Below are 25976 nucleotides of genomic sequence, written 5' to 3'. Positions count from 1 at the left end.
GTCATGGTTAGGGTATTTTCAGAGGCATCGGTCCTTCACCCTCTGCATGCAGGCATGTGAGGAAGCTCCAGGGTGTCTGAAGGACAAACTGCTGTAAGATGAGGACCTTGTGGATGTTCAGACTCTAATGTTGAACAGATCTGTATGATGTGTGAAGTACACTGTATAAGGCTGAATCATTGTTCTGTCATTTCAAGTTTTTGGTATGTCTTTGTGCTGAGCTTCTCGGATCCGATTTGTGTTGAAATAAAACGTATATATTCAACTGAGGCTCATCAGGTTTATTTTATTAATCATCAAAGTAAATACTGACGAGTACAAGTTTTTCTACATCACGCTTGTTTTACAAAGTTAGGAACACAATGTCTAAGTCATGCCTGATGATGCCTTAAGGCCCAGACATCACACAAACATCAAAGAACTGGAGGCAACGAAGGCTGACATCGTGTGAGTCTAAGCCAAAAAGCCGCAATTGAACAACCACAAAGATTAACAACCGCCAACAGGCACGTGCATTCTGTGCCTGTGTGAAAGGAAACAAGTCTCCATACTGGTAGGCAGTGGTAGTCTGACAGGATGAACACAAGACGCGAGTTAGCCAGTTAGCACATTCACAAGACAACCCACTTTTTGTTTTTTGAAAAAAGACTATTTACCCTGCGCTTTTTTGTTCGTTTTGATCTCACTCCCCCTTGACTTTAGCCATTTGTTTACTTTCCTCACTTCTGTTTCTCTTCCTGCCAATCAGAGTGATTTCATTCACTGATGGACTCTGCCGTCTCTGTAACATCAATTCAACGGGCTGAATTGGCCAAAAAACAGGCAACAAGGGCCAATTAGGGCCAACAGCGTGGGACAAACCGCAAAAACTAGGGTGACGGATGCTCATCAACAGCTCACATTGACCAATGGCTGACTACTGGTGCATAAGGGCCCTAACACATAAAAGAATGACCTCTGTCACTTCCTCACAGTGAAGCATACAGCTTATAAATTAAACACTGCTATTGCACTGGTATCGGCCAATATCCAAAGCCCAGGTACTGGCATCGGTACTGGGACTGAAAAAGTCGGATTGGAGCATCCCTAGCTGCACAGCTGCTCAATCTCTGCCACGATCCACTGCATCTTATCACGGACACCCTGTCTTGGGTGGGAGTGGCAGTGATTGCGTGTATATGGAAGATGGGACACAAGACTCAGGAGATCAGCATGTGATAGATTTCCAAAATAGTCCACAGTCTGGTCTAAGTTAATGAGACTTTACCAGTCCCCTTGCTTTGACAACCAAGCTGCATTGGAGATATTACACCAATATTACGCAACAGTTCAGTGGGTTTTTACAAAATCAAAGGAGATGGAGCAAGATGGAGAAAATATCAAATTTCCACACAAACAGCAAGCGAAGTTATGATCATCATTGTGCAACATGTACAGTATTTTACAACAGTCACGCTGTGCAAAAATGTTAAACTTTATTTAAGCCTCATGTTGCTCATTTTTCTGTTTGTACCTGATGTTTCTCTTCCTGTGACAGCAATCTCATCTGATAAGAAGCTTAAATAGTACAGACATGGAACCAAAAGATGTGGTGAGCAGCTGCATACGTCACTCCAACTTTAACTGACAGGAAGTGCGTCCTCTCGTTTCCTCAGCTTGAATGTTACTACTCAATGGCTGTACGCTCTTTTGTCACCTGCATTCTTAATAAGGACAGGATTGTTGACTTGTACTGTAAGACAATCATAACACAACCAAAAGCAGGAGAACAGAATACCTGTCACATGTAAGAATAAAAAAAGAAAAACATGCTGAGGACTGCTCTGTCAGGAATTTTCCACTCCACAGTCACTCAGACATACAGCATAGTATATTTACATATTCTCACAGCTTTTTCCTCCTGACCATCAGGAGGTTGTCAGGCACTTCAGTAACTGTATAACACAAGTGGGGTGGTGGGTAATTTTAGTCTTATGGAAAGAGACCTGTGTGACACAAATGAGCAAACATTAGCATAGTATATGAGTGTGGTTAGAAATTATTATCCTCATTTATCAATAAGGCCATCGCAGTGTCTCCAATTTGCTTTTTGTGTGAGCAAAAACAGCATTGGAATAGCTTTAATTCAACAAATACAACTGGTGAACATGGTGCAAAAAAACTTAACAAGCCACATGTCAGTGGGCTGATTCATAATCTCCGTGTGTGATACTGTGTTTGTTTGGTGTGTTAGATTCAAGTGAGACACCTGAGAGTTTAAGTGCTATCAGGTTGCAGCCTCTCAGCTACTGTCTTCCAGTAAGATTCCTTGGTTTACGATGCATTCACAAAAATAAAACTCTACATTATGTCTCCACAGTAAAGACGTGCTCTGTAACAGAATCATAAAATCACTGACTGAAACCAGAACAACATGTACGAGTCCATGTATGGGTATCCTAGAAATACAGAACCACTAAATTTAGACAACTTCACATCTCCACTGTGTCAGACTTCAATATGAACATGGCTACGAATAAATTTGCAATCCTGAAGCTACAAATCTAATTTTCCAGGAAATCACTCATACAATATTTATACTGAATGAATATTTGAAATCTGTTGAAATAACTTGCTTAATAAAAAGTCTTCTGGTGAGCCGTATTCTGAGGGAGGGATATCACAGATGCCAAATTTAATCAACATCGACCCAGTTACAATCAATTAAGCTCATGTTAACTCAAAATAACAATAATATAGGTAACATGCTGCTATTGGTGCTCTTACTTAAAGGGGCAACAGACAAGTTTTTTTTGCTTTAACTAATCATTATGAAGTAAATACTGATTGCTCAGTGTAACAGCTATAGATAACAACACCATCAGTGTGTAGGTTGGTTTGCTATAAGCCTGGCTTTCACTATGCAATTCTGTCTGCAACCAGGTACAATCTCCCAGGAAAATGAAGGTTTGGGTTACAGCGCAAACAAAGTACTTCAACCATTGTGCAACCAAAACAGGAAGAGAGAAAAAAATCTGTCATCACCAGTAGCTATCCCCAGTTACCAGAGAGTATGAATGCAAGTTCTTTGTAGTTACAATCCCCCAGTAACAGAAATGGTGGACGGCGAAACAATCGAAGTAATCATGGAAATCAAAATGATGTGTGTCTGTTGTTTTTGGTAGTTGCTAGGCTTTTTAAATCACATTAGAAAAGCATTATTGACCTAAAAAGTTATAAAAGTCTAATGTCAAAAAAAAGCCTTTAAGGGAATCTAAAAATTAAAATGAGTCAGAGTACTGCCAATAGGATTAGAGTGATTACACATGAGGAGTTAAAACTGTCTAAAAGCATCGTCCATTCCCAACGCCTGCCCCCACAGTATGGCTGCACGGTAACATTTTTGCATATCACAATGACAATATTACTTGCAGTTACTAAATGGATATTCAGTGGTGCTCCGTTCTTGACTCTGACTTGCACAGTACCTGTGCTTGTGCCATGTTGTCTCTCACACTCATCTTATCGCACCTTCCTCCCTCAACCATGCAGAGGAGTACAGTAGCACTAGTCTAATAAACCTCACTTGTGTGCGTGCAGATTCTGACCAAATAAAGGACAGTGAGGGTTATATAGCTGATTGGCAAGAAAGTAACAAACATGGCGTGTATCAGACAAACTAGCGCCTACAGACAGAATGTATTTCAAGAAGTTGTTACTATATCACAGCCTTTCACAATGTGTTTATCAGGCAAATTGACATCACAATGACCATAAAAAACAACAATATTTTGTGCAGGCCTATCTCAGACTTGCAAATATAGCCACGTGTTGTATTTATATTTGAGGGTAAAACCAGTTAGTGCTTGAGCTCCCTCAAACACTTTTTGAGCCCCATAGGCACCTTTCTGCGTGTCAGCGTGTCTGCAATGCTGCAGAACATACTTGAGAGAATGGTAATGGTAAGAACGACAATGGAAAGGGAAATCATTTTTAAAAAACACAGAAAGTGTACATGGCAGCAAGAAGTCTGTGACATGCATTTATTGTCCACGAGTTGAAAAATAGTCCTCTTCTTCAATGAACATTTTGAGTCCTTGTGCCATCGTGCACTCACATTTTGAGCACACAGGTGACATCAATTACACTCAGAGCACATTTAATTAGGCTGGACATTGTGACTGGGCCCGAATTGCAATATCAAATACTCTGAATACTCAGTTTCATAGAAGTACTTTTAATTTTCTTCAGCTACAGTTTTGCCTGCAGGAATACATCGTCTTCAGTTACAAATAGACGGACAAAAGGAGACATATTTTTCTCGAGCTTGAAAGTCACTGAAGAGATTTAGCAATTTGCACGTCATCACAGCCCTGCCCATGTACAACATGTGTTTTTATGAGAGTGCGTTCATGTTGGTTGGTTGGTTGAAGGAAAGGAGGTCCCCCACCGTATAACTGGTTAGGCAAACATTTTGAGGAGCTGCCATGTTTATAGTTAAGAAACCTCCAGTGTCTTAGAGGTCATAACAGGTATGACCGGTAAAAAGGGGGCGGTGCACAGTCACACGAAGAGGATTTGAATTCTGGGTAATGCTGATATCAACGGCCTCCACTTCATGCAGTTTGCCATTAATCATCACAGCAGCACTTCAGTGACTGAACAACAGGTAGCAACATCAGCAAAGTGTTTATGGTGAAGTTCTTTGTGACACAAAATGAACTGCAAGAGAAAATACAGTGCAGGCCAACAGCAGCTCTTGTGGAGTGATTGTTACAATCAGCACTAAAAGCAGCTATGCATGATGTTTCAGATCAGAAATGGGGAGCATAATTAATAAGACAGTCTAAAAGTCAAAAACCAAAAGTGACTCAGAGGAGAACAATCTCTGTAGAAAAAAGCAAAGACCGCCTGTAATTCAACTCAGGAGAGAGTGCATAAAAATCTATATTTCACAAACTGCACTTAGAGTGAACTTCAGCACTCCGATTTCTGCTTTCATGTTAGTCAAAACTGCCAAAACCAATATAATTTTTAAGATGTCAGAGCAGCTGATGCGGAATGTGTTACACAACCCTCACAACCGTTATGGCTTCAATGAGGCAGGACACATGTTTTAACATGTCAAAGAGAGCTTTCACCTAGTGCAATATTCTTCAGGCACAGAAACAACACAATAACCTATCACCATTTGTGTCTCCTGTATTTCCCTCTCTGTCAACACACTGCAAGTAGATCTTGCTCTTATCAGCCTGTGGCCCACATAGGAAGCACAGATCCAACTCAGAACTAGTCTTACATTGCAATGCTAATTCAAAGACACACAATGTTGGGAGTTAAGCAGGGGGTCACAGTGGTGTAAGTGGCCGTGTGGCAGCCCCTGCCCTCATAGCAGAGCCATCATCTGGGCAACAGACGCCACAGCCTCAGAGTCAGCACTGCCTCAATGACTCACCCAGGCCCTGCTGAGTCAAGTAGAGTGACTCTTGATGCTGAAAAATCATAAAGTAATGTTGAAACAGATATGAGCCTAGGGGATTAAAAACAGGCTTGTGGCATGCAGGTTTTTAGCGAAGTCAAAAACAAGCTAACTGTAGCCAAAGTCTGCTTCACATTTCAAACCTCACCTTCTGAGTGGGGTCTAAATGATGGTTAGGCAGATGTGCTCTATTTGCAGCAGGGTCGTAAATAAATTGTCACACGTAGTTATCAATGGAGAGTGTACCAAAAGGGCAAGAACACGGAGCCTGAAATATCCACCAATGATTCCAGTCATTTCTACGTTAACTTGTTATTAAATGCAGTGTATAATAACAGCTTACAGTCTGGATATACAGAGAGGAACATTTCACCAGCTTTACCAAGCATGCCTGTTTGACAGCAACAGGGCCATGACACGAGAGCAGGAAAACATGCTGCACTTCTTCAGGCCATAGGCGACAGACAGAGTGAGTCTAAACTAATATAATGGCAGCACATGGTGTTAAACCCTTGTAAAGTTAGATTTACTTAACGTGACGTTGCATCTCTGGATGGGGGATGATCAAATTTGAACTGGAGTAAACCCACCGTCAGTTAGTTACCTAGCAACATGGCAGCACGGTAATGACAAATTGATGGCTTGCAATGCTCATCACATACCTGGACCTGATGCCAGTGATACAACTCTGGCTTCACCTCGCTCCAGCACTCGGCAAATCAAAGTTCACCGGCTTTTATCCGCGTTTTGGGGGGTCACCGCTGTCACCGGTGACACGGTTTGCTCTCAGCACGATAAAGCCGCCAACTTGCTGAGGTCTGGGAGCGATGCCATGATGAAGATGAACGCATCGAAAGTCAGCAACTGATTTCCTTTACGTCGCCGTTTGTTTGGCCCTTCAGCAGAGGAAGGGGTGCGGGTACAACATGTAGAGATGACACGTAGAGAAACATCATCAGCTCGGGAGTACGTTACATGTGATCAACCGCCGTTTCTGCCCGTGTTTACAAAATCTGGCCACATCATTGCACCGGAGAACAACAACACGTTGGGTTTCCTCAACCGACGGGAAAGGCCAAAGTAGCTATGGTAACGTTAAAATGTCCTTGAATATCCAAGCTACCCTGGCAGCAGGGTTGGCGGTCGGGCTGGTCCGGAGCGACGACAATGTAACGGCTGTGAGCTCAGTCCAGCGGCTCGCGCCACCGTCCACACAACCGGGAAGAGCGAAGAGCGACCAGATGAAGAGCACCCGCCATCGTAAGTTGTCACTCCTCAAGTCTGAGCCGCGGCAAGACTTCACAGTCCTTTCAGGCACGACATAAAATGCCGTCAAGGTAACCCGGGTACACCGAGGCTTCCGGTACAGCTTTCAAAATAAAAGTCTGCCTCACCGCGCATTTAAACTTGAAACCGTTGGAATGTGACTTCATTCCCAAAACTCCTCTTCCACATTTTACACACATTTTCTCCTTGTTTCCTTAAACAACAATTTTACTACAGTGTCTCTCATTCAAGACTTTAGTCAAATGAAACAAATATTGTGTAAATGTCATAAAAATACGAACGTTACACAGCGGCAGGATTAGTCGCGTAACTTCCGGTGTTTGTGTTTTATTTCATTATTCATTTTTTTAGCAATTATTTTATATTTTTATCTAATTATTTTTATATAAATTATTTTTTTACTATTTTTGTATTATTAGGAAACTAAAACAAATTAATTTGAATGTAAACGTCTTGCAATACAAGATGAAAACTGAATACGATGGAAGTGCTTTTACATTTGGTTCGGATTGGAAATGTAATATTGAACAAAAAAGGGAAATAATAATTAGGTACTGTGTATGCATGTTTGAACTGGTGTATGTGTGAGTTTTTAACTTAATTGCTTTTATTTTACTATCTATCTATTCATGTAGTCTTTTATCTTTATTATATTTTAGCTCTACATAGGTATTGCAACTGAATTTCGTTGTATAGACCTGTACAATGACAATAAAATATATTCTGGTTCTGACATAAGTGGAAATATAAATGTATCTGTAATCTACTACAGTGCGGAATTGTTTTAGAATATTATCGAACTTTTGTGATTTTATTCCCTTTATCAGTTTTAAGGATTTTTTTAAAAAATGTGAGTGTAATTTCAGGATTTTGTGCCTATGTGTAAAAAAAAATGCCAGACACAAAATAACATTACTACAGAGCTCAACATTTTTGTTTTTCAAGATAATACCAAATGTAATATTGTCTATAGAAATAGAAGCTGGAAATGATAGGATGTTTTTTTTTTATCTATTTGTAAATGCCATGCCAAAATGTATGTATTACACAATCACAGAAAAATATATGGTCTGCAGTTTCATTATTGCTCCCGCAAAATGAGCAGGTACTATCATCAATATTAAAACGTAGTCTAAGTAATTCTCCAGAAAGATAAATGTCGTTCATAATTTTGAAATGTGTTTCTTTAGTTTTGGGGCTATAGATAAAGCTAGATACATCATTATTAATTTATCAATTGAATTTTTATCAAATTTGTGTAGGATGTAATTCTTGCCGGTGTTTGTCCTTCCTTCTTGCAGCTTGACGGAGCGCAGACTCGCAGACATTCAGATGGGCAGTGTCGATAGTAGAACTCCCCCTGCTGGCAGCGGAGTGTATGGTCTACACCGGAATTACAGGTGGTATCTCTGCAGCCACAGGTTTCTGACCTAAAGTTACAAAGGTATATCAGTTATGTAACTTTCGTAAACACTTGCAATAATCTTTATAGTCTGGCATGCAGTTAAAGACAGCCTACTTTTACTCAGCTTACCCACATTAATATATTTTAATGTATTTAGGCACATCTGCTTTGATACTGTGCATTTATTGTCATCATCTAGCTTAATTAGTAAGGCGTGATTCGAGAGGGGTTTTTTGTCCTCCATATTGGTGCATGCTGGAGACCTCAGGGATGTCACTGATTGGATGTCGACCACTGCATCCACTGGTACTGTAAATTTTGCATATGCAAAAAAATATGAAAATGTTTCTTGCGACATATTACACAACCAAATCTGCAGCACATTAAGGAATGCTTTACAAAACACTGCAAGGACAGGTGTTCCTAGGTAAGTTATGCACAGCACTTAACAGTCTTTATACACTTAGTAATATTGTTTATTACAAAATGAATTATAGCCTACAGGATATTTTATCTTTGTATTATACTTCTATGGCAGAACATTAGTTACCTTCATTGCTTCTTATTTTTCTTTTTCTTCTAACAAAAAACCAATAATGACCAGCCTTGAACAAACTGCAAAGCTTTAAATACACTAGTTTAAATGAACTTTACCACACAATAATGTTCTTGTGGACCACAAATTGACAATTAAGTTTCTAGACATTTTAATTTCTGTTGCAAAAAGTAACACGTGATCGCACTTTACTGGAAGGTTTAGTCTTTTGCAAAATCCAAGTAAAAATGTGGAGTACAGGTCATATTGTATGAAACTGAAGGTCAGCTTAACATGAGCACTAATGATAAAGTTCAAGTAATTAGAAATGCACCTCCCCCACTCCTAATATCAGAGAGATGTCATCACAGGTCATCGGAGAGATTGTCTTTTCCTGGTGACCTACATAGTTTCCTGATTTACTAATTATAGTCATTGTCAGGGGGGAGAGCAGGAAGCATTACATCACAATCCATTTGTTCTCGCCATAACTACTTTGCAAAAAAACAATAAAGTATTTGTGACATTAAAATGGGCATCGTTATTACAGTAATTGGATGTTTTCAGGAATCTCTCAACATCTACAACAGACTGTGTCTGGCACTGCTCGCAGTGATGGACGCCTGTAAATAATGGAAATAATAAAGCCATAATTTAGGCTGCTGTGTTAGATTCAACAGCAATGTTTTGTGCAGAATAAGACAATGTGAAGCAGAGTAAAAGGAGTGTGTAATGTAATGTGTGAAGTGAATTACAAATTAATAAATGAAACGGCTTACCTGCACTGTCAGATGAAGTGGTAATTAATCCGTTATTTCATTCATTACACTCTGGCTGATGCTCCTGTTAGTGTTCAAAGGAAGGTTTATATCATTAGTCTATCCAGTCATGTGTCTCTTAATTATGAAACATTTCTCTCAGTAGACTTAGAAGTTGTTTGTACAGATTTATTCTTCACAGATAATGGAGGCTAAAGTCAGCTTAGATTCACAGTTGTTGCAGCTGATTTCATAAATTGTTTATGATTCTGACAGTATTCAGTTTTTATGTCAGAAAAGGAGCCAAAAGGTCTAAAGAAACCTTTTAAATCACTCCTGCAACAGAAGACACTTTATCCTTGTCCCTCTGTTTAAGCTCGGTATGTTCAAAAAATGTAGATGTGTAGATAGTTGAAGTAGATAGTAGAAGTAACACTTGCTCCTTTCTACGACAAGTCAAAGTGTCTGCTGTGAAAAAGGCATTTCAAGTGATGTCTACATTTCAGACATTTGAAAATAATCATCAATAACATGTGATCACCAGCATCACCATCGAAAATCAGCATCACTAAAGAGACAGTTAATCTTTACCCATTCTCAGATGTAGAGTGTAACAGCTCTTGAAAGGCTCATCACAGACAAACAATGCACACATAGGGCCACACTGGGACCTCTTTGAGCTCACATGAAATTTAAAAGCTGCAGCTTGTGTGTTTTTTTCCGCATTGCCTAGAAGGTTTATGTCCTCCATCATCATCATCATCATCATCATCATCATCGTCATCATCACCTTTATGTGTGAATAAATAACTTGTATGAGTGTGAATATCCAGGTCATTCAGGGTTAGGTAATAATGGATTACATGTCATTGGGAATTTGTAATCAGATTACAGAAAAAAAGTTTATAAAGTCAGACCAGAATACATAAAAAGTATGATTACATTATAGTTACATTGTCAAGGATTACGTGATCACATTTCTGATTACATTTGTAATATATGGCAATTCTAAATGCTGTATTACAGGTCTGTCGTGTAGGATTTAGTGTCATCTAGTTTGCAGAGCTGAAATTTGTTTCCTGTGACAAGTTTGTATGAGAACAACAGTGGCCAATGCAAAACATGAATGGCCCTATCTAGAGCCAGAGTTTGGTTTACCTGTTCTGGGCTACTGCAGACCCACATGCACAATGAATTGTCATGGTTAAATATGATCAATAAAAACAAAACAACAACAAAAAAATTAGGACAACATGACGGACCTTGTGGGATTGTTTTCAGGTGATTCCAAACTAATAAAAACATATTTATGGATATTTTACATAGGCTACAATAGATGCGCCTAAATCCTACACACAGGACCTTCAACTCATGCAAAGCATGTCTGACATATGGGGTGAAGAGGAAAGTTTTATGGAGCTTTTTTTTTATTATTTCATTTTATTTATGCATTTATTTATTTGGTATTTTTATTTTATAATTAATGAATTAATTTATTTATTTTGTGGTTGCATCCTTTTTTTTGTAAGGCTACAAATTGCAATATTTTCAATGATTGATTTTGAAGTATTCAGAGTATATTACTTTGTAAATAAGTGACTAATTACAAAAATAGCCATTAATTTGTATTCAGGAACTGACTTCATTTCAAAGTAATCTGACACAATACTGTTATATGTACAGAAAGATAGAGGACATTAAAATTTATTCACACCTGATGATGGAGTGTTTATTATCCTTCACTGAAAACAGGCACCAAACTTCCATAATGCTTCACAGGACTTTGATGGTATTTTTTAGTTTCTTTGGTATTTTTCCTGTCTTAACCATCATACACACAAAGTTATGCCTTCGAAATATCCGCCACACAGAGCCTTTAAATTAACTCAAACTTTAAAACATTTTTGCAGTGTCCTACCTGTTGGGGTTTTATTCAGCGCACCGACACAAGATGGCGGCAGAGGGTAGACAAAGAGCTGTTATTCTCGCCACGAAGAAAAACACGAAGCCTTCCGATTGGCTGACTGATTACAGAAACGTAGAAGAACAGAAGACCTGAACATAAACACCACATGCAACCTCACGGACAGGAAACATAAAAGCCTGTTTACATGGATAGAAGTTTTTAGTAAAATACTTAATATTCTCGTCGTGGTGACGTAAAACGTGACGCAGCGCTGTCAGTCACTTTGTATGTTGATTTAAAGATGTCGCGGTTCCTCCCGTCCATCAGATGTTTGTACAGTGTGTCCTGTCGGCCCTTGTGGAGAGGCTCTCCCAGTGACTCTCCTCTGCTGAGGCCGCTCCCACCTGGACTGACATGTGTTTTTGCGGCTGGTAAAAAGGACCTGATAGACCTTCCTGTCCTGAACGAGGACGAGCTTGATGAGCAGTTCGTGAGAGGATCTGGACCCGGAGGACAGGCCACCAACAAAACCAGCAACTGTGTGGTGCTGAAGCACATCCCAACTGGGACTGTTGTAAAGGTTAATGTTGTCTTTAAATACATCTGTGTGTAACTGTCATCTCTGGTGTCTGTCAGTCCATGTGTGGTAGATATTTGGACCCAAATCAGAGTTAAGTTGTTAAATTTCAACTCTAGTGAAAGTGCATTTGTTACCATGAAAATAAATCAGTCTCACCTAAAGGTCCATGTAGTAGTGTGATATTCATCCACTGATGCACAGTTGACATGGAAATGCAGATATTGAAATTTAAGGTTTTAAAAGTTCTTTTTAACTGCTCTAAAATAATATAATAATAATATAATAATATATTATTTCTGTTAACCAAGATTATGTAATTTACTAACCATGTCATTTAATTTCTTGTGTCATTCCCTCTGCAGTGCCATCAAACCAGATCTGTGGACATAAATCGAAAGCGTGCTCGGGAGATCATGAGAAAAAAACTTGATGTTTTATATAAAGGAGAACTCAGTGAAGTTCTTGTAAAGAAGAAAGAGTCTGAGCTGAGGAAACAAGAGAAGAGGAGGAAGGCTAATGAGAATCTGGAGAGAAAAAGACTGTTTAAAGCAGCGCTGGCTGCAGACTCTAAACCTGGAAATGACACTGTTTAAAATGCTTGTGTGGAATATCGAATGAATACTTGAAATGTTCTGTACTTTATGCCAACAAAGACTGAATAACAAAAATTGGAAAGGTACTGTCAACAGTCCTAAATCCAATTAGCTTTTTATGTTTTTAGAAGTTGCAATACACAAGACATCACATAGTTTAATACAAGACAGGGAGATTTTGGGAAAAAAAGAGAAAATAAATAAAATATAGTCAAAAATGTTTGATGTGTAGTGCATCTCTCAATGCATGAAGCAGTGTTCTCAAAAAAAAAGTCATTGGGATTTATGCTTCAAGTAAAAGCTGCAGTATGCAATCTTTACTTGTATGTGTAATTTAACACGTTTCTCTAATATTAGCATTTGATGAAATAATTTCCCCTTTCTCATTTCCTGTAATTTGTTAGTATTGCTTTATGTTGTAGGTTTTTAATTCTGAATGTGTCCACACTCAAAAACATTTCCTGTAGGCCTATTTGATACTGAAACTGATAAAACAAGCCAGCATCATCATAGCTGCAGCACTGATGTTTTTAGCTGGATAATTTTGTAGCATAACATTTAACCTAATTTATCACTCGACTTAAGCAAAAGCTGTCTAACCTAAACCTCTTGGACTAAACATAAAAGACTTGACCTGTCTTGCTTGGTGCCCTTCGATCTATGCCACTGTCAGCTGTTGCTAATTGAAGCCTACTCCCAAGACCCAAGACAGTAAAAATAAATGTTTTTCTCCTTAAAGTAAAATACAGAACTGACATTTTTATTAACTACCTGCATGGGACTGTGCTTAAAGAGGAACACCACTTAAATTAAGAATTTCCATAAGTATTTTCTATGACCTAGGAAAGGTCAGTCAATATTTGTGAACATGAGCTTCTCTCTCTCAAAACCAGCACCCAGAGAAGCAAGTCTCAAACTTTGGATGTCATAAAGTTTGGAATGAATGATCTTTATTGTATTGTAGTGTTCTCAGGTCTGAAAAAGAAAATGCCCATATACTCAGAACATTCCCCTGGGTGCTCTCAGTGTCATCTTTAACATCTGTCCAAATTCCTTGTCTACGGAGCAGTTTGTGACTTTATAGCCTGTGACATCACAAGTTTGAGTGTGGCACTCTAGTTTTTGGATATGAGAACGAGTATTTCATTTATTTTTGGACTGGCTTAGGAAACACGTATGGATTTTTAAAATGGGCGCTGCTTCCCTTTAATTAAGGCTATAGGACATTGAATATTTAATATACTTTTCTTTCTGTTCAGTATTTTATATACAAAAACATTGTTTTGCCGAACAATATAATTGAATGATGATCATAATAATATTATCATTATTATTATTATTATTATTGTTATTATTAATAAGATAAGATAATCCTTTATTCGTCCCACAGTGGGGAAATTTGCACTATTACAGCAACAATGGGATAGTATAGTGTATAGTATGTAAAATAAGTAAACTGTACAAAAACACAAAGCAATATAATAAGGAAGCATCAAAAAGAAGCATAATATAATTAAGAGACAGACCGAATTTACATTATCATTATTATTGTTATGAATATTATTATTATTATTATTACTATAGCCTTTATTTAATTTAAGTAATGTCACTGAGATCAAGATAGACCTGACTACAGCAGAGGACTACTACTCGCTTTGCTGACCGGCTGTGTGATAGTCAGAGCTGCGGCCAATGAGAAAACTGCTTTAATGCTCGCGTCCCGCCTGCCGAGATGAATCAGCCAATGAGAGGCGCAGTACGATTTTTAAATCCACCACGCTCTTACACGCTCCATTACACAGAGCAGCAGTGGTCTGGTATTTGTCGCTGCAGAAGCAGTGAATGAAGCACACTAAGGAGCCCGTGGACACAGAGGGCTAAAATAAACTCATTCTTCGTCCTCTCTGGATTTTATTCTGGACTCTGACATGGCAAAAGGTAAACGTGTTAATATGTTGTCGGTTTGTTGCACGTTACACTTGGTACAGTCGTCAATGTACAGCTAATGCTAACTGGCGTAAATAGAGGACCAACTTTTTAAACACACGCAGCTTATGTTTACTAATAAACTCGCCGGTAATGGTCGGCTTGTGTTTAATGTCGGGTTAACTAGACAGCTGTGCTTACATGTATTTATTTCCATGTCTGTAAAGGGAAGAAAAGTGTGCTGAGAACCGACAACAAGCCCGAGGACACTGTTGAACATAAAGTCAGCTCACGGAAGGAGACAAAGGAAAACAAACCAGCAGCAAACAAGGTATGGTTATTGTTTATTTTAATGCTTTTGTAGCTTGTTCGACAACTACAGAGAAACATGTACCATATTGTGTCAACTCAAAAGGTGACGCTGCTGTTACACGGGGTCCTTCCTCAGCATGATACAACTAAACCCAGTAGCCCCAGCTGTGCACTGCCAAACCAATCAACCAATGTAAGGTTTAGTTGTAGAAAGAAAGAGTATTCATATTCACACCATAGTTATATTGGTTTAGGGTATATAAGCTCAAACCATGGGATGTAAACATGTGTTTCATTGTCACTAGAGAAATTGCTCAATGAACACTGTACAAGGTTTATTTACTGTGGGCTGTAAGGGTTTGAAACTATGGTTTATGTTTCCATAAAATCCACACTTAGTCTGTCCTCTGTCAGTATTTTTAAGAAGCCTTTTAAATTTTCTGTACACCTGGCACTGGTTGGGAACCTGCACACACCCTGATTTGTTATTATATATTATCCAGTAATCCTTTTTTATTTAGAACATGAGGTCGTCATGGGTGTTACAAGGTCAAAACAGTAGATTTTTCCATCTCAAGCCTTAAAATAAAAGTGAATCTTTCCATACTGTATATTTCGTTTATAATCCCCAGCCATTGGGCCAATGTTGGAGTCATGACTTTCCTGCTAGTTGCCAAAAGTATCTTTAATAAATATTTATCTTTGTGTGGGACAGTTTCAGGTATTTTTTCAAAGCATAATGTAGCAAATGAGTAGACTAAATCCATCCCAACTGTCTTATGAAACTTAGCTGCAGTCTCTTGCCAATATGGTTTATTTTATAGCATGCGAAGAAAACATGATAATGATTAGCCAGTGAGGCTCAGCATTGCCTCCAACAAAAACCCCGGCTCTGTAGGCCTGTGCTGTTAGTCCAGGGGTGAGAAAGAACCACACAAGGTTTTTCCAACCAAACTCCCTCAGGGACCTTAAGTTTGCAGTAGTGATCTGTGTCTCACATATCTCTGTCCAAAACTTAGTATTTAGTATCTCCCATTGTGTACCCATTTGAAAGTATAGTAATATGGTTGTGTTAATTTATCTTAAAGGTCTGGATTTTTTTATTGAAGTAGTCCCTAACTTGCAGGTGTCTGTAGAAGTCCTGCTTTTCTAGTCCAAATGTCTTTGATATATCTGATAGCTCTGTAATTTTCCATTGGAGGTGACTGAATAGAAAGACTTGACACCTCTTCTATCCAGTAATTGTGATGCATACTCCACCCATCAGACCAAGGAAACTATAAAAAAATTATTGTTCATAATTATAGTTCTTTGAGTCAGGCAAGTCAGACATGCTACTGTTACCATGGAAATGTTTGCCGCTCCTATGTTGGAGTTGGCAGGCAGAGTAGTGAAGACCTCATTGTAATCTGTTTACTGTTTTCTGTTGAATCCAGTCTGCTTTTTTTGAATGCCAGCTATTTTTTTAAGTAAAAAGTGATGCACAGAGCATCACTGAACATGTGCAACTTGCCTCTAAATTTGGAGCGCCTTGAATTCACATGCATGTTGTTAGTGGGTGGGAGCAAATACAGTCTGCACCAGCTTCATGGTTCTAAACACAGCCTCAGAAAATATGAGGTGTCATTATTACATTTTGTCAGATTTATCTGAATGTGTATGTAAGTCTTCTGGTTTACTTTTATGAATGGTACAAGGTTTTAACACTTTTTCACCAAGGTAAATAATAATTACTTTTTCAGGATTGCGTGGGTACAGTGCAGTCCACTTTCCAGAGTCTACGTAGTCCGAGCAAACCCCGATCCCCTCTGAGTGACAGTTCAAGCATGCTGATCCAGGAAGGAAATGAATGTGATGCAACTAATCCTGAAATGTCAAAGCTGAAAAAAGGTGAGTACCTAGTTAACTTTTTAAAAATGTTTTGAATCGACAAATCTGAAATACTGTTGTTTGGTCATTTCTATTACATGTGATCCCCTTGTTTTGCTGTTAACACAGGGGTGTTAGCGTATGGTCAGCAGATCCACGTGTACCACAGAAAAATTTCCTGTGCGTGTGAATGGCAGCAGTGTTCACTGACCCACCATCTTATGACACAACTTAACTTGGTTTTTTTTTTTTGGAGGGGAAACTTCACTTTATTGATTAAGGCTAAATGTTTCAGGCAGCTGTCAATTTCATTCTGTGTCCCATTCCTCATTTTAGACGTGCCTAATGAAATAAAATCTGAGAGCTGTAAGGTCAAGGAGCAGAAGCCTGAAACTGCCTGTCACAGTCATGGGATCAGAGAACAAGCCTCTGAGCAACTTGAGCAAAAAGAGTCCACCATGCACACAAATGGAAGGTCTGCAGCAGACACCAAAGTTTCAGCATCTAAACCTCGTCGAGCTGGTCGCAAACTGGGAGCAAAAAAGTGAGTGCAGAAAGTCAACATGTCATTATCATGTGACGCTTTAACAGAAAGTTGCACAATCAAAGTCTTATATTACCTTCATGCTTCTCTTTTCAGGACAGAGAACAAAGTTCCCCAAAACAGAAAGGTCACAGACTATTATCCCATCAGACGGAGCAACAGAAAAACTAAGGCAGAGTTGAAGGTCTGTATGAAAAATGCTCTCTGTTGGTCGCACTGTTACAAGTTAATATGTTGTCCTGTTGCACCTGCAGTTATTTACATGTTCTTTTTTTATCTGATGTGTGTGTGTGTCCCTGTGTGTGTGTAATGACCCAAATACTCAAACTGTCAACAGAGTGAAGAACACAGACACATTGATGACCTGATAAAGAACGACATTGAAGAAGGAATGAAGGTAACATTTAATGGTTCAAATGTATTAAAAACATTTCACTGTGTATGTGACAACCTACAGTGTTCCCATGTGTGCTCATTAACTGATGCTTGATGTCTGTAAGTACTAAAAAAATCCTTTCAGTGACAACAGAATTTACTGGGGTCCAGAATTATATCTTTTTCTTTAACTGTGTGCATTTGCAGTGCTCTCCATAGGTCATTAATTTTGTGACAAATATTTTAGTATTTTCTCCTAAACCCCTGTCATTGATTAATACTTAGTAGTTGCTAGTTATGACAAAAATCACAAGCCACAATGGTATAAATCAAATTGTTTTAAGTAGTAGTAAAGCAACCTCTGCGCCATCGCTAATTCAGTAAATTCAGTTAAACATTGTTGCTTTTGAATGTCGACAGATCAAACACATAGAGGGCAAAGGAAGAGGAATATTTGCTGCCAATGGCTTCAAAAAGGGAGACTTTGTTGTGGAGTACCATGGAGACCTACTGGAGCTAGCTGAGGCTAAAAAGAGAGAAGCCCAGTACGCTCTGGATCCCCAAAAAGGCTGTTACATGTACTACTTCCAGTATCAATCCAGAACATACTGGTAAGTCCAAAGGTCACCACTTTGACATAGGATTGACATGTGGTTTCACACGTAATTTCCTTTCTTTGTTTAAACTGTCAACTTCCTGGGAATGATTGATTGTTACTGCACACAACAGATTAAGTACAAACTAACTGATAAAGAACGACAGGGCATAGTTTGGTTGCACGTCATACCCATTTCTCTCCCCATGTTTCCTGTCTTGCTCCACTGGCTGTCAAATAAGGGCAAATTGCTAAAAATAAATCAATAAATCAAGATGATTTAAAAATAAAAAGAGTAAAATCTCTATTCTATGAAATGACAACATGTGTTTTACCTTCTTTGGCCCCTAGCTTTCTTGATAGTCATAGTCCATAGAAAACTATTTAATGACTTCTAGTGTGTCTTGTGTTTTAATGACAGTATAATCTTTTTTGTTTGCATATTAAAGTGTGGACGCCACAGAGGAATCAGGCCGTCTTGGAAGACTGATCAATCACAGTAAAAACGGAAACCTTCAGACAAGGCTTCACCCCATTGACGGAACCCCTCATCTGATCTTGGTGGCTTCCAGAGACATCGAAGCAGAGGAGGAGCTGCTGTACGACTACGGCGATCGGAGTAAAGCCTCAGTCATGGCTCACCCTTGGCTCAAATACTGAATCCTTGACCACAGGTGTTTATATTTCAGATGAATTGGTGCTCTCTGCTGTCCTGTTCAGCTTTATTTAAAATATGCTATAGATCCTCAACATGCTTTTTTTTTATTGGTATAAGAACATTTTTGTTTTAAATGGTGGCTGATGCTTTAACACAAGTGTATTTTTGAAAATGTTGTTTTTATGATGGTTTTATTTTTTTATATGGAATTGTAGCAGACTGATGCAAGCTTGAAGAGTCTTCCTCATGGATACATAGTGTTTCACATTGTCTATGGGGTATCCTTTCAAAGTGAATATAATTGACAATTCAGTTTCACTATTGTAAATTATTACCTGTGCTGTAAGTGACGGAATAAAACACTGATGAGTTTTCATTCCAGCTGTGGCATGGTTAATGGTTAAGATCTGAAATGTAATGATGGAATATGATGCTTTAAGACAGTGGTTCCCAACCTTTTTCCTTAAGGGACAGTTTTTCTATCACAGAGTGAACTCACAACCTCGGACTGAGTGACATATTTTATGAATGTTTCATAAAATATTCAGTGCATAACAAGAAAGGTACAGGACAATGGACACACTGTACAATTAACCCAAATACTGAACAAAATAACTGCTGGAAGTTTGTTAAATGAGTGATCTGGATGAATTTTGAGCAGATTGTTTACTGTGAATATTGCATGAGATGAGTTTTCCTGTTATTTTTTTAACCTTTTATATGAATCTCTTACTCTATTGTGTATTTTTAGCTTTTTTTTTTTTAAACAACTTAATAGGCTTTAATACTTTTCTTCGCCCTGATGCTTGACCATTGTTCTATTAGCCCCTTGGTTGTTGTAACTGTGGACTTTTCTGATGCAGCATGAGGCTGTTTGGCAGAGAGTTAAGGCTCTGTCAGTGTAGCTTGTGTTCAGGTCTTCACAGTATCCTCTGAGATTTTTCTTTTAGTATATATCTTGAATAATAATCTAAACTTTAAAACTAACAATTTCATTTAGTATTCTTCAAATAAATTAATAAAAGGTGAAATACAGGTCCATGAAACTTTGACAGACCCCCAGGTTTGCAGCTGACACCCTCTGCAGATATGTTGTCTTGTTTTTGTGTATTGTACCTTATTTGACACTTGACAACTGACAGGAAACATAGGAAGACAGGCGTTTAACATACAACACAGGTCCCTGACAGGAATGGAGCACCCCCGTGTCATATTTACATCCATTTCAGTGCAGCTGAAGATAAAGCTACTTAATTAAGTATTGCAAAGGAGTTGGAGGAAGTGAGGATGAAAATTTAGGTCAAAATGTTGTGCCTGACTAAAATGTACAGTGTGTTGTTGAGGGACAGCAGTGATGTTAACGGTACTTTAGATATGCACAACACAATAATAATTATCAAGGGGGCCCTCGCTAATTATTTAGGTCTAATTTACAAAAAGAAATCTGCCATATGTTTAGACTTGAATCAAATGCCTTCATCTTTGCTCTCTAAAAAATGTAATAACATTTAAACTATTATTTTGGATTTTGGAGGGCTCTTTTTTTTTCTCAGTTTGACAGCTGACAGTCGAATGACAGAAAATGTGTTTAAGATTACTAAACCAACATGAAGCCCCTTTAAGACTTATATTTGATTTATAAAAAACAAACAAAACAAAACATAACTTCATTTTTGAGTGAATGCATTCAACATAATCTCCAACACTAGTTAGATAATACTTTCCAGTTTCATTTCATATCTTCACGAAGCTTTTTTGGTAATATATATTTCTACCATAGCAACTCTATGTCACCATAAACCAGTGATACTCAACTTACAGCCTGTGGACCAAAAAGAAGAGTACCAAAAAGAAAGTACCGGGGTGGATAACCCCAGACCCCGCCTCGACAGAGGAGCAGGCTTGGCTCCTAATGTCCTCAAATCTTAGAGACAGGTCCCTGCCTACACCTGACCTGTGTGGGGCTGCTGCGACTGAATTTGCCTCTTTGAAAAGATGAGTGAGGACGAGCAAAGCTGTTACGTTGAATACATTTTTGTATTAATGTCTGATTATTAACTGGCCCTTGGCCTCTTGCTATATTCCAAAAGTGCCCCCCCGGCAAAGCAAGTTGAGTATCCCTGTCGTAAACCATCTCAGGTTCATATTACCAGTATAAAAATACAATGCTTGTTAGATTGACAAACAGACATGGTAAAAAATAATCAATATAAAAGTGGTTACTTGAGGAAACTGTGCCGACAAATCCTGTTTGTCTTCTACGTGGTCAGTTCTTGTGAAAGGTTTCTCTTATTTTCGCCTGAATGAAAACCTATGAACAGAAAAGGTCCAGAGTTAGTATAAGGAGCTTGTTCCCGAACATAGTGGAACATACAAGTGCCAGAGAGCAACACTGAGTCATGGCAGCCTGTAATTACTGACGGCTGCAGTAGTCTGGCAGACACACCGCCAGTTTCCAGCTCTTTCCCTCGCTCAGTGCTCGCACACACATCCTCAGCATCAGCATGAATTCATTGGGTCACAAGTATATCATTAGGAGACAGGAGACGGACTGTGAGAACAATCCCCCTGCTAGCCTGCTTCAACATCATGTGGCCGCTGAGGAAATGTTTCTTGAAATCTTGCCATCTGAGGTGAACAGCCCAAAATACATTTTTTACTAAGTTTCCGCTACTTCTTTCAGATTACGTCTTTATTGTCTGCATCTTTAGACTATTGTATTCAGTGAAGCAAGTCAGCCTGCTGGTACTTACAGTTTGCCTATGGTCGTCTTCTCTTCTTTTGCATCATTTATCGAGGCTGGACTGTGCTCTATGGGTGCTGGTGTGTTCAGATCCACCTCAACCATGGCTGGTTCACCCTGTGGCAGAATCCCACTGCAGAGGAAAGTCAATGAGAACATGTTAATGCCAAGGTGTCATACATCGAGTCGAGGGGTCACACTATCAAGTTGAAGCTGTGCATGAGATTGGATTAATGTCTTCTTCAAAACTAGACCAGTGTTATCAAAAATAAAGTGGCACTGACATTGGGGCTAATTACAGCATTATAACATCAACACAGGTCATTTCTACGGCTAATATCTGCTTAACTGAGGCGCTGACAATGTTACAGTTTATTGTAGAAGCTGGGTGAGGGTTTCTGGACCTACATCCAAAGTGCATGGAGGAGGCAGACAAATCAAAAGTGTAGAAACCCCAGCAAGACTTTTAGTAATTTGAACAACTCTATTACAATGATGTTTTGTTTTATATCAAAATTACATTTGTCAAATTATCAACAATCCTGAAAAACTTGATAAACTATTAGCAGCAGTGTCTGAAATTAATGGCACTGAATAGGTACATAATATTGTATTATGTTTTTCCAGCAGAACTCCCACCAGGACCTTGCTTTGGTGGTCCTAGCTTGACCCTCACAAATATCATTCACATCATCCTCAGATACCTCCAGGCCTGATTTCCTCTCTCATTTCTGTTTGACCTGGGCAGTGGAACATTTTTTTGGAATTTTGTAATCTATTTTATATATGTGATACAAGATGTTTGTTGTCTTTATTCTTATATACATCAGTGTATTTGTTAATCACATTGGTCTCTCTATCCTCTGTTTGTTTGATTTCTTTACTGAAGTAGACTCTGATCTGGATGTGTCTAAAAAAGGTTATAAACATTTGGAAGCTGGTCAAAAGACTGCAAGTTATTACTATTAGCTACAGTGCAGTATGCCATTACACCATCATTACATCCACATTTGTTTCACTACATTTCACTGAGATACTAAGGTAAGAGACTCTCAGCATATATTTTTGTTACTTTGGTACAAACATTTATCTGCCTTTCGAGATTTCCTCGCCAAATGGTGCTTGTTAATTTCAGACCCTGGTTTGCAGATACCTGCATCTGTTCAGGGATCAAATCATTTTTATTACTGTTCAAGTAGTCTGTGAGTAATTTCATGTCAGTACAAAAATGTCCCAACTAACACTGCTCTTCCTGATATTGGTGCTCAGTTTAGAAAAATCAGTATACATCACTACACTAGTGTTTTTGAGTGTTAGATGTGTACTTATATCACATTGGTTCCTACCTGGTCAAGATTTCTTCTTAGTCATTAGTTCAAGGTCCACACAGTTCAGTACATTCAGTGTCATAATTGTGTTTGGCCATGTCATTGAGCTGGTTTTCTGTTTCTGTCAAGTAGCTGTCCGTCACTCACTCACTCACTCACTCGACAACAAGAAATGGCAAAAACCATGTGCCGGAAATTCAATGAAATTAAAAATATAGTGTGTTTTTGACAAACTTGACATGTGTGTGAGTCACTTGTGGTCTATTCAGAATGGACCTGCGACCCATGTTTGGACCATGACCCACCATTTGGGAAGAAAGCCGACATAGAAGAGTCGCTGAAAAGTAGTCATGTGCATCTTAATCTTTAGTATTTCTCAACCTGGACCCTATTTTCAAATGTTTTTGTTTCTGAGTAACTAATGGAGACAACTTTTGACACAGTGGGCCTACATATGGCCTAAACAGCATAGTCTTTCATAGTGATGGAATTCATTTAAGAGCTCAACACAAATGAGTGCAATTCAGAGTTCACATTGGAGTAAGAGTGAGTAACAACCTTATTAGCTACATCTAAACAATCGGATGTAGTATTATACAACAACCCTGCAATAAATCCTGTCTTTTAGCTGTAAGGTCAGTTTTGAGGATGTAGTTAAAGGCAGTGTTGTATTGGATTACACTATATAGTAAGGTGTTTTTAATGCTCCGTCCTCCTCGTGCATGTAAATGGAGGTGGACAGAGCATTATAATACACACTAATAAAATAGGTGATCCCATTTCAAAGTGGACTTCTCACCTCTTGTACAGCTGAAGCTCCTCCTGAGCCACCATGAGCTGAGCCTTGAGCTGGTTCCTCTCCTGCAGCACCTCCTTCAGCTCCTGCATGGTGAAGCGCGGTCTGTTGGGGTCTGTGAGGTCCACCACCAGCTGGTTTGGTCCCACTGTTTGCTTCAGTGGCATACAGGAAGAGCATCACCAGACGTCCACTTCACATGTCTGCCAACTGTACATGACAGAGTGTGCTAAGTGGCCTTACTCACCGTGCCCTGCGCAGAGGAGCTCTCCTTGATGATCCTGTCCAGCTCAGTCTTCAAGTTGTCCCGCTCCATTTTCAGCTCCTCCAGAGACAAGTTATATTTATTCACCAGGGTTTCAAACATCTCCAACACACGGACTATTCTGAACTGTAAATCCGACACGTCATCGCCCGCACTGCTTATTTTCAACAAATCTCGTCCGATCACATAGGAAATGTCATACACATCCTCAACCGTGAGCTCAAACGCGTCCTTCTCGAAAGCCAGCGCGGGCGACGACTCTTCACCAAACTCCATGACGACACGACACGAGTCCTAAAAAAACACCGAAGTAAGTTACAGTTAACTTTTCTCCCCCAGCTGCCACCTATAACTCTCTAAATATAATGCTTTTTGTTTCCTTTTGTCCTGGGTTCAACACTTTTACTGGCAGAAGGTAACTAACTTCCACAGCGGCAGCACTTCCCCCATCACTCATCCACCAATGACGTGCCTCGCGGGACAGTAGAGGAGGGCAAAGTATCCTAGCGACAGGTGAGTACAAAGATCGTATATAACTCAAGATGGCTCCCTCAATACGCTTTGTTTTACACGTCAAAGAAAACAGGATGATGTAAGTCGTGGGAGTGAGACCTCTTGGTTTTTAACTTCTCTCAGGATCAGGTGAGAAAGCACGTGATTTGATGTTTTTATTTTTGTTCAGCTCTAATAATCTACTTGCACTTCATGCTTGGGAAAAAATAAATAAATAAAATGAAAATAATGCTAATAAAGCAGAAGGGAAGACAAAATTACAGATAAAACAGGGTATATGTCACTTCTTTATTGTATATTTTGTTATATACTTCATTAAGAATGTAATACACATACTAATAGTGCACTATATCTTATAATCTATGCTTTATCGCTGTTCTGTACTAAATCATGTTAATCTGTAATCTATTATATTGTTTTATCACAATATACACTATATTATAGTGTTGTCAATAAAAACTAAACAGTTTCAATACTTATTTTCCACAGTATGAATATGATTTAAAAATACATTCTAAGCCCTCGATGTCAGTTTATCCCTGTGGTATCGAAAATGGTATCAAATATCTATATCCTCCTGAGACGCAAACTTTTGTTTGGTATGCATTTTTAATTTCTCCTAGCTATTTGGGATCAATAGGACCCGATGAATATAAAAAACTAAACATTGCCGATGATAATTAAGTTCCAATTTCCTCAAACAAGACAATAATGAAGTCCCAATGTCCTCAAATAAAAGAACAACAAAGTTCCAATGTCTTCAAACAAGTACTTCCTAATTAACAGCAGCTTAGCTTGTTACTGTTGCTAAAATTGGTCAAATTTATTGCAATATCAAACTACAAACATTATTTGTCATGAATTTACAAGTTTCAATCATAAAATGTGATCAAGTTTTGTCCACTTTTATGTCAGGATCAGCTGCAGACTGACTTGGCAGAGATGGCTGCCATCTTGTTTTTACATGGAGTAGTGTATTGTGCTCTTACTACCACTAGATGGCACAAAACAAGTGTCCACAAATGAGGACAACATGTCTAAGTTAAGTAGAATGAAGTAGAATGAAGTACAAGGACCCAAAATGTGATGTCCTCTTAAGAGGACCCAGGGTCTCAGGAGGATATTTTCCATGGGATCATATCTAAGTAAGAAATTCTATTAATGTGACAAAGCTATTACATATCCATATTAATACATACAATCACCAAGTATCATAAATTAATCATATTATTCTGGTGTACACCGTTTACCTTTCTAATGCTATTGCTCTGGTATAGTCTTTATTTCTATTTTATTTTATATACCCCTAATAATTTCTTGTTTACATTCTTTTATCAGTTCTTATTTCTGTCCTTGTACTGCTGCATTACCTGAAATTCTCTTCTGGGGTTCTTATCTCTTCGCTTTATTAGAGTGAAACGACCAAGGATAATGACTAAATAATACTGTAAACCATCAGAATTTATGTTAGGGGTGTAAACATGACCTACATTTTTCACATTTGTCTTAGCCATTTCACTATTAGATAGT

At 38.6% G+C, this 25976-nt stretch overlaps 3 protein-coding genes across 3 annotated transcripts; 2 read left to right on the top strand and 1 right to left on the bottom strand.

Annotated features, from left to right (window-relative positions):
* The first annotated feature begins 11471 nt into the window (after window positions 1–11471).
* Window positions 11472–12740, top strand: mtrfr (mitochondrial translation release factor in rescue). The gene is made up of 2 exons (XM_033619178.2): window positions 11472–11929; window positions 12292–12740. The coding sequence occupies exons 1-2, from the start codon at window positions 11651–11653 to the stop codon at window positions 12520–12522; spliced, it is 510 nt and encodes a 169-aa protein (XP_033475069.2). The 5' UTR covers window positions 11472–11650; the 3' UTR covers window positions 12523–12740.
* Window positions 12741–14302: 1562 nt separating this feature from the next.
* Window positions 14303–19561, top strand: kmt5ab (lysine methyltransferase 5Ab). Its single transcript, XM_033620374.2, has 8 exons — window positions 14303–14460; window positions 14676–14779; window positions 16503–16650; window positions 16966–17173; window positions 17270–17357; window positions 17511–17570; window positions 17969–18159; window positions 18593–19561. Exons 1-8 carry the CDS (start codon window positions 14451–14453, stop codon window positions 18801–18803), a joined length of 1020 nt encoding a protein of 339 aa, XP_033476265.1. The 5' UTR covers window positions 14303–14450; the 3' UTR covers window positions 18804–19561.
* Window positions 19554–24396, bottom strand: rilpl2 (Rab interacting lysosomal protein-like 2). The gene is made up of 4 exons (XM_033620375.2): window positions 23916–24396; window positions 23672–23823; window positions 21555–21677; window positions 19554–21112 (listed from the first exon to the last, which is right to left on the bottom strand). Exons 1-4 carry the CDS (start codon window positions 24207–24209, stop codon window positions 21091–21093), a joined length of 591 nt encoding a protein of 196 aa, XP_033476266.1. The 5' UTR covers window positions 24210–24396; the 3' UTR covers window positions 19554–21090.
* Window positions 24397–25976: the final 1580 nt, after the last annotated feature.

Source organism: Epinephelus lanceolatus, chromosome 9 (assembly GCF_041903045.1).
Source record: "Epinephelus lanceolatus isolate andai-2023 chromosome 9, ASM4190304v1, whole genome shotgun sequence".
NCBI lineage: Eukaryota > Metazoa > Chordata > Actinopteri > Perciformes > Serranidae > Epinephelus > Epinephelus lanceolatus.
The sequence above is the reverse complement of the archived record's forward strand: the minus strand, read 5'-3'. Positions and strand labels throughout refer to the sequence as shown.

What these genes read in the sequence shown, in the direction of transcription:
- mtrfr (XM_033619178.2), top strand. Translation starts at nt 11,651, where the DNA reads ATGTCGCGGTTCCTCCCGTCCATCAGATGTTTGTACAGTGTGTCCTGT. An exon ending in CAACTGGGACTGTTGTAAAG is followed by an intron (nt 11,930 to 12,291) that starts GTTAATGTTGTC and finishes TTCCCTCTGCAG; the next exon opens with TGCCATCAAACCAGATCTGT.
- kmt5ab (XM_033620374.2), top strand. An exon ending in AATGTCAAAGCTGAAAAAAG is followed by an intron (nt 16,651 to 16,965) that starts GTGAGTACCTAG and finishes TCCTCATTTTAG; the next exon opens with ACGTGCCTAATGAAATAAAA. An exon ending in ACATTGAAGAAGGAATGAAG is followed by an intron (nt 17,571 to 17,968) that starts GTAACATTTAAT and finishes GAATGTCGACAG; the next exon opens with ATCAAACACATAGAGGGCAA.
- rilpl2 (XM_033620375.2), bottom strand. Translation starts at nt 24,209, where the DNA reads ATGGAGTTTGGTGAAGAGTCGTCGCCCGCGCTGGCTTTCGAGAAGGAC. An exon ending in GAGCTTCAGCTGTACAAGAG is followed by an intron (nt 21,678 to 23,671) that starts GTGAGAAGTCCA and finishes TTTCCTCTGCAG; the next exon opens with TGGGATTCTGCCACAGGGTG. An exon ending in AAGACGACCATAGGCAAACT is followed by an intron (nt 21,113 to 21,554) that starts GTAAGTACCAGC and finishes TTCTGTTCATAG; the next exon opens with GTTTTCATTCAGGCGAAAAT.